At 49.2% G+C, this 8,463-nt stretch overlaps 1 protein-coding gene across 1 annotated transcript in view; it reads right to left on the bottom strand.

The window, feature by feature from the left end:
* Positions 1-2,279: 2,279 nt before the first annotated feature.
* The window catches only part of LOC134069717 (netrin-3-like), a 16,481-nt gene continuing 10,297 nt past the window's right edge, over positions 2,280-8,463 (bottom strand). Inside the window, exons 5-6 of the mRNA XM_062525745.1 lie at positions 8,043-8,117; positions 2,280-7,111 (exon numbers count right to left, since the gene is read on the bottom strand). Of these exons, the coding sequence (XP_062381729.1) occupies positions 6,738-7,111; positions 8,043-8,117 (449 nt within the window). The 3' untranslated portion in view covers positions 2,280-6,737. The remainder of the gene's footprint in view (positions 7,112-8,042; positions 8,118-8,463) is intronic.

Genomic DNA, 8,463 nt, shown 5'->3' with positions numbered 1-8,463 from the left:
AGCATAGTTCTGCCAACTCTATGAAGGACGTCCAACACAGGAGAACATACAACTAGTACACACACACACACACACACACACACACACACACACACACACACACACACACATATTTGTCCAGGGCAGTTTGTAGCGGCGGTCTGTAGTTTGAAGTACTGCTGTAATGACCTCTAGTTTGGGCAGAATTAGGTGGCTTTGGCAGGACATGAAAGACAAATCAGCAAGCCACTGCCCACACACACACACACACACACACACACACACAGATATACCCCCACACAAGCACGCACATACCAGACAGGTATGGAGAGAAAGCTGGAGAAAGGTATTAATGCATTTCTCTCTCAGGAATTCCTATGAAGGCCGAATCCAAACAAGTCCTCTCTCCAATAAATCCATCACACGCTGCATCTGACTGTTTGGAGTTGCGCTCAGAGCTATCTGTGCGCGGTGCTGCTGACTTGTACATTGTATTTACCCTGGCATGCGTTCCTGTGCGATTCCTGTGTTTATTTGACTGTCCTCAGACTCCCCTTAAAGCAGGTGGGTGGTGGAGGACGATTGATGGTCCTGGCCTGTCACTTTACTCCCTCCTTGACACACACACACACACACACACACACAAACACATATACAGTACACACCCACATGCACACACACACACACACACACACACACACACACACACAATCTACTTACATACTCACTCAGGTACATCTTTCTTCACACACACATGAGCACACACACATCTGCTTTCTTTGTTTCCTGCTTATGTTGGCATGGGACTGCCTTGCGATAATAAACCAAGAGAGAAGTTGAAAAGACCAGGCACTCACCTGGGTGTGTGTGTGTGTGTGTGTGTGTGTGTGAGCTGACATTAGATGCAGGGGGATAAATGAGGAGCTGAAGGTGTGTCTGCCAGGATGATAGATGGAGGGATGAAGCCAGAAAAAAACCAGATAGATGGTGAAAGATAGACAGAAACAGAAAAAAGTGAGAGAGGAATGAGAGAGAGAAGTTGTTATTTTAACAGCCACTTGACATAGGAGAGGAAAGACAGACTCTGACACACAAATACACACACACACACACACCTGCACACGTGCGTGCGCACACATGCACACACACACACACACACACACACAGAGAGTGAGAGAAAGAAAGAAAGAGGGTCCTCAGGCAGGAGAAGTAGTTTTAAAGTGTGTGTCGTATAGTGTGGTATGGCTCTATAGCCCATGAAAGCCTGTCAGATGAATGAGGAAGCAAGTGCTATGGGCCAGAATGGAGTGATGTATGGCCTGGAAGAGGAAGAGGATTAAGTGTGTATATGTGAGTTGATGAGGTGTGTGAGCCGAGTGTGTGTGAGCCGGGTGTGTGTGTGTGTGTGTGTGTGATTTTGCCGTGGGTGATGCTTTGCAGGATGACTGTGCTGTCCCAGGAGGCCGTGTGGTGAGCGGGGCGGATGGGGGTGGATTAAGATGGATGGGGACACGAGGGTGTGACATTTCCTTGAAACACGCGAACACACACACACCTACACACACATTTACGGTATACGCACACGCATACGGTATACACACACGCACACACACATAGCCTGGTCTCCCCCTCTCACTCCCTCTGTCTAGATCCTAAAGTGGTGAAGAACAGACTGCTTCCTTCTCCGGGGGGAAATGAAAGCAGGAGAGGTGTGAGGAGAGAGGTGAATAAAAGAGAGGAGGAGAAGAGAGACGGATGATGGGACAGGAGGAGAGAGGAGATGAAGGAGAAGAGAGGAGGGGAAGACTGGAGTGCAGGGATGAATATAGACGGCAGGAGAGGAGAGATGTGAGAGAGACTGGACAGAGAGAGGGCTAGAGCAGGAGAGTCCAGCTCAATTACTAAAGGGGACGTGTTTCTGTGTGAGTATTGTTGATGTATGGTGTGTGATATGCGTGTGTGTGTGTGTGTGTGTGAGAGAGAGAGAGAGACAGAGCGCACGTGTGAGCGAGAAATTCAACGTGTGTGTGTGTGTGTAAGGGTGTGGTGGTGCACTGTGAGCATTAGGTTTCTTGAGTCTGGGGGCTAGCAGTCCTTCTGTTTATTTTCAGAACTGCAGGAGCTGCTGGGTGGAACTCACACCCACACACAGACTCAGACACACACTCACACACACACACTCTCTCTCTCTCTCTCTCTCTCACACACACACACACACACACACACAATCCCTTTTCTCCTAGCTGGTCTACTCAGAGGACACGACAAAGGAAAAATAGATGCCACAAAGGAATCATTAGCTAATAATTTATTTCCATTTACGATTAAAAAGTCAGTGGTCATTGCGTCTGAGTGACACATACAGAGAATGCATGAGAATGAGACACAAGGAGTAAGGCCAGCACAACTGTGCTCTCCACACAAGGCCGATGGACACATGTCCCTCTTGAGACACCGTAGCTTTTGCTCGTCGCTCATTGTTTCTGTCCGCAGGAAAGATGGAATACGGGGTAGAGAAAGAGGGAGAGAGAGAAAGAGGGAGGGAGAGAGAGAGAGAGGGATGGGCAGTTCAGAGCTCCTCTCTGACCCTCTCCCCGGGCCTCTCCTGGACCCTGATCTGGAAAGTCCAGAGCTGTCCACTTCACCACTCGCACCACACCACAGAGAGGAGGGCAGGAACGTTAGCGTGCGGCCACTAGTCCTATTTACATCATTAGTACACTCCAGATTACCATCGGGGATGCATAAACCCAGACTGGAGTGGGTCTGCCAACTGTGTGTGTGTGTGTGTGTGGGTCTTGGTCTGTGTGTGTGCGAGACAGAGAGAGAAAGCGACAGACTTTAACCATGTGGGACGTGTGAAGTTTGCGTTCAGAATATTTGAGCTCGGTCTGATTAGAGGGAACACCCATAAACTCAAAGAGCTCTCTCTCTCTCTCTCTCTCTCTCTCTCTCACACACACACACACACACACACACACACACACACACACACACACACACACACATACCAACACCAAGCACAATGTTCTTTGAACACTTTTGATGTAATGCTCTTTTCAGTCCCGGCTCGCGTGCAGCTCGCCTTCCGTAGTTTAACGAGGCGTGAGCACGAACACACACTCACACATGGACACATGCACGCGCGCACACACACACACACACACACATACATGCACACACACACAAACACACACCTGTGGACAACGAAAGAGGAGTGAGCGAGAGACGCTTGTTAAAGCAACACTGGCTCACACCCGACTCCAAATAACAGCAGTTTGTACCCGCCGGTCACCATGGAAACCTTGAACGGATATGTTGGTGTTTGGCGAAACCTCAGCGGTGTTTAAGAGACGAGAGTGTTACAGAGAAACACCTGCATGGCACACACATGCACACACACACACACACACACACACACACACACACAGACACATACCCAGAAATACACACTAGTGTTCAAGAGGACCCGCTTTCTACTCGGTGCTCACACACCTATACACCACACTGTCCTCTCTCAACTCTCACAGCAGAATGTGCTTTATTCACACAGCAGACCTAATACACACACACACACACACACACACACACAGACACACACTCCCGTTACGGTCAGAAGCTGTCAACTTCCCGTCCAAAGCATCCTGAGCCGGCAAACCTATACACAGAAGCCTTGTCTCCTCTGACACACTTACACACAGGCACACACACACACACACACACACACACACACACACACACACACACACACACACCAAATTGTGTGTGAGTCGAACCATTCCTGCACCTCTGCTAGGAGCCACCAGCCCAGTGCCAAGCATAGCCTTTCAGCTCTAAGTGGAGCCAGATGGGGATCTGATGTAGAACCATTTGAGGATAAAAGGGTTCTTGTGACCAGAGAGAATTCTACATCAAGAGCAAAGTAAAGAACCTTTTCCAAATATGTTCAACATTGAATGTGACATTCATACGCATAGCGATAATAACAGCAATACAAAGTCATGCAAAGACACGTATAATTTGTGTGGACATTTTCAGTAATAATATGCTACACAAGTTATTAAATGCCTAACATGGAGAATTCAGTTTTTAAAAGGACTCTTTCGCTCTCTCTCTCTCATAACACACACACACACCACACACACACACTCTGCAGGAATGGGAGAAAACACAGCTGGTTGAAAAAAGCAGGACAAACTCAGATTCATCCAGCTTTGGTTCCAGGGTGGATTTGGCATCACCAGTTTTGGGACAGAGGTGAGTGTGTACAGTATGTCTGTGTGTGTCTGTGAGTGTGTGTGTGTGTGTTCATGGTTGATTGAATTAGACACACTGTGGTTGAAGTAAAATGAAACAAAAGCATTGATCCCCACATTTAACCTCAAACATGAAACTATCCATGAGTGCATATGGGTGTGTATATTTGTTGTGGATTGACGTGTATATGCGTGTGTGTGTGTGTGTGTGTGTGTGTGTGTGTGTGAACACATGGGCTTGTGCGTGTATGTGTGTGTGTGTGTGTGTGTGTGTGTGTGTGTCAGGTTTGCATCAGGATTATACAATCTGGGCCATTTCACTTCATATACATTCCTTCTGAAAATGAAAACAGGACACCCAATCAGGCTGCTTCTGGCAAAAACAGAGACTCAAAGAGAGAGCGAGAGAGAGAGACTTTTGGGGATAGAGTGAGGCAGTTGTGGGGCAAAGGGAGTGTGGGGGGAGAAATGAAGAAAGTGCATGAGATGTGGTGAGAACGAAAAGCAGGAAAGGAAGACTGGGAGTTAGGCATTTGGGGAGAGAGAGGGAGAGAGGGAGAATGGAGAGAGAGAGAATGGAGGGGGAGAGGGAGAGAACGAGAGCTGGAAGTATGACAATCCAAACAGGCCGCTATGCTAGCAGCTAGCGCAGTGCGGTGGAGACATGCAGGGGTTGCCGTGGCAGCGGTGGGTTTGGCTGGCGCTGCGGTTCTGTTTACGCGGCAACGAGCATTTGAAATAAATCAGCAGAGAGCCGGAGAGCAGCATAATGAAAACATGCAAACATGCAAACAGACGCTCGCGCTACACCCTCTTTTCCCTCCTGCTCTTGCGGTGGCATCCACCCTCCCCCCACATGATTCAATTTAAATGCAGTCTGGCAACGAAAGAAAGGAAAGATTTCAGAGTGGGTTTTTGGGAATGGTGGTGTGGTGGTGGGGGTGGGGGAGGGGGGTGCGGGTTGGGGGGGGGAGCATTTCTGGAAGGTTCCTTCGGAGCAGAATGTTCGCTCGCGTTGGACGACGCGGCGCTCGGCTGGGCTCGGCTTGGCTCTGCCGTAACTCTTGTTGTCCGCCGGACGGAGCCCAGAGCAAACCACAAACATTCAAACACAAAAACATAAAGAAACCCTCTCCTGGGAGAGCAGACATGGCACGGGAAAAACTTTCCAGACCGACCAGCCTAGCTGTGTGTGTGTGCATGTGTGTGTGTGTGTGTGTGTCCATTCATCATTAAGTTTGTACATCCTTATGCGTCATGCACACAAACTCACTCATGCACTCAGAAAGTAGGCAGTATTAGAAGGAATCACATGTAATCATATGTTTATATGATATGCACCACTATTGGAAGACCTTATTGAGAAGAGAGTCAGTCTTTAAAAAAAAACACACTGTCTGTCTATCTGAGGATGATGTCATTTCTTCCTGGATGTTCTGCTGAAGAGGGAACCAATCACAGTTCAGGTTCCTGTCTTCTGTCCGAGGCATCCATCACCCAGAAGGAGGAATCGCTTAGCCAGGCCTGAGTGTGACGGGGGGGTGGAGCGTTTGGTGTGTGATTGAGCAGCCTGTTAGCAGCTGCAGAAACAGGCAGCGAGAGATAGCGAGAGAGAGAGGTAGAGGGAAAGAGAGAGAGGAAGAGAAAGAGAGAGAAAGAGAGAGCACCAGTGATGAAAAGCAGCAGTGGAGGACGAGGAGTCCAGGCTGTAGGCCTCATGGAGTTCTATAAATACAGAGGGACACAGAGATACACAGAGAGAGAGAGAGAGAGAGAGAGAGAGAGAGAGATACAAGGTTCTAAATACGCAAGGAACCAGGGGAGGCCGAATAGATGGAGAAGGGTTCACAGAGAGATAGACAGGGAGTGAGAGAGATAGAGAGAGAGAGGGAGGGGGAGAGAGAGAACTCATGAGGGCAGAGTTTGAAGGACACTGTGGAGATCAGGTGAGTACGGTAACAGGAGGTGAACAGCGGAGGAGGCAGTAGAACGCAGGTTGTGCAGTTTCATTGGTCGGTGTAGGGGGGGGAGGTGTCCAGCAGGTTTGTGTGAGTGCAGAAATCCATCCTTCAGGTAGCTTAGAGCTCGGCTCGCATCCCTGGCTCGGGAAGGTCATGCATCCAGGGTGCGGTGATCGTTTGATGAGACTAGCCCATCAGCGTTGGCTTAGAGGGGGGGGACAAGAGTGGGGTCAAGTCTTTAAGGGACTGAAACGTGGGACTAGGGGAGAGCAAAAGTGGACATTTGACTGTCGTTGTCGAGAGTCGTGGCGGACACGTCTTCCCCTTTTTTATGGTCCCTTTACAAGGCAGACCAGTAGAAAAGAAACAGAGAGTTCAAATAATAATACAATATACACATAGTGGTCCCACACAGGCAGGGTACATACAGTCTCTGTAAATGTGCTCCAGGGAGGGGAAAGGGGGGGGGCAGGGAGGTCAAAGGTCACTGTGGGGATGGGTAGGGGTCAGTCTGAAGGTCGAGCGGTCAGGGCAGCGGTCATCATGCCTTGCTGCACTTGCCCTTCTTCTCCTTGCGCTGGAATTTCCGCAGCCGCCGCGTCCACACGTCCCGCCACTGGATGACCAGGCTGTTCTTGTCGGCGAGGAGGCCCACGCCCGGCGCGGAGCCGGCGCCCGCGTTGCTGCCCGTGCCCGTGCCCGTGCCCGTGGCGCCCTCGCTGGTCCCCAGCACCAGGAAGCGCTTGCTCATCTGCAGGCGCGGGCACTTGCAGGCCAGGTCCTTCATGTGGATCCACAGCAGGTTGTCGCCGCGCTTGAGCGGCTCGCCGCGGCTCTTGTACACGGACACCACGTTGACGGTGAACTTGGCCCAGTCGCCCACCGTCTGCATGTCCAGCACGTTCACCTGCACGGCTGGAGAGAGACACAGGCACGTCGGCGGTTAGGTCAACAGCTGTTCTGGGTACAGAGCTAGCTAGAGATTTATGGATTCATGCTCTATGTGTGTCTGTGGGAAAGACTGAGAAGACTGATCCATTGGAAGGCTGCAGTTGTTTGAAAGGTTGTTGTCAGCGTACAAATGGGGTGTTCTTTTCCTGGCTCCGCTCATGACGGTAAGAGGTGTGCAATGACAAAATATATATGGAGATTATTAAATCCATTCTGCTGTTTTTCCAGCAGCGTAACTTAGTAATAATGGCTTTCTCCGGGTGCCAGCTCCAAACCCATAATATGGAGAGAGCACCGAGGAGCGAATAAGACAACTCAGCAACTTCAGCATCATTGTATTCAGCGGGTATCTGTGCTAGCAGGGGATGCCAAGCCAAACAGGCCCATCCAGTGACACTGAGGGCAGTTCATATATAGGTAATGGGCTCTACAGCGAGGCTGGCGAACCTCAAATGGATTGGATGTGGCATTTGATAGTTCTCACCTAACCAAACTGAACAAAGACATCATGTACCGGCAAAGATCTATGACAGCTGTTGGACTTGGCAGCAGTCAAAATTGGTAGAAAATGAACACCGTTTTTAAGAAACATTTTCTTATACGTTTTTGTAAGTCAACATGGCAAAGTTGGCCCATGAACAAAAGAGGGTGTACGGTATGGTTGCAATATGTCAGTAGGCACGCCTACTAATCCGACATGGCACATCTGCAATCCTGTCACTCATCATTACGACGTGATCACAAAAGATCAACATCTGGTTTCTCTCAAAACCTGGAGGAGGGGAAGGCATGGACTAACCAGGACTACTTTTAAATGAACCAGGATTTGAGGTTCCAGTGTGTGTGTGTGTGTGTGTGTGTGTGTGTGTGTGTGTGTGTGAGAGAGGTGCCTTACCATAGTCTTTCTTGCAGTACTTCTTCATGTTGATCTTCAGATTTCCCTTCACTGGTTTACAGTAAGATTCACAGTCTAAGCACAGAAATAAAGGAAGCCATTATGTTAGATTGTGTGTGTGTGTATGTATGTGTTTTTGTATGTGTGTGTATGTGAGTGTGTGTGTCAGAGAGCGAGACCGCGAGAGAGAGCGCGCTAAGGTGTCTTAGTGTTTCCTTGAAATTCTTTTGGGTACACACACATAGACAAAACCACTAATACACTCCTGGTTTGTAAGAATGTGTATTTGAGTGTGTACAGTAGGTGTGTGTGTGTGTGTGTGTGTGAGAGAGAGATGGGATATGAGTGTGCGAGGGGAAATGTTCTCTTTGGTCAGATTTTCTCCTTAGTGAATAATCACCACTGATAAATAAAACACACA

The sequence above is a fragment of the Sardina pilchardus genome, chromosome 22 (genome assembly GCF_963854185.1).
Source record: "Sardina pilchardus chromosome 22, fSarPil1.1, whole genome shotgun sequence".
NCBI lineage: Eukaryota > Metazoa > Chordata > Actinopteri > Clupeiformes > Clupeidae > Sardina > Sardina pilchardus.
This window is presented reverse-complemented; position numbering and strand designations above follow the sequence as displayed.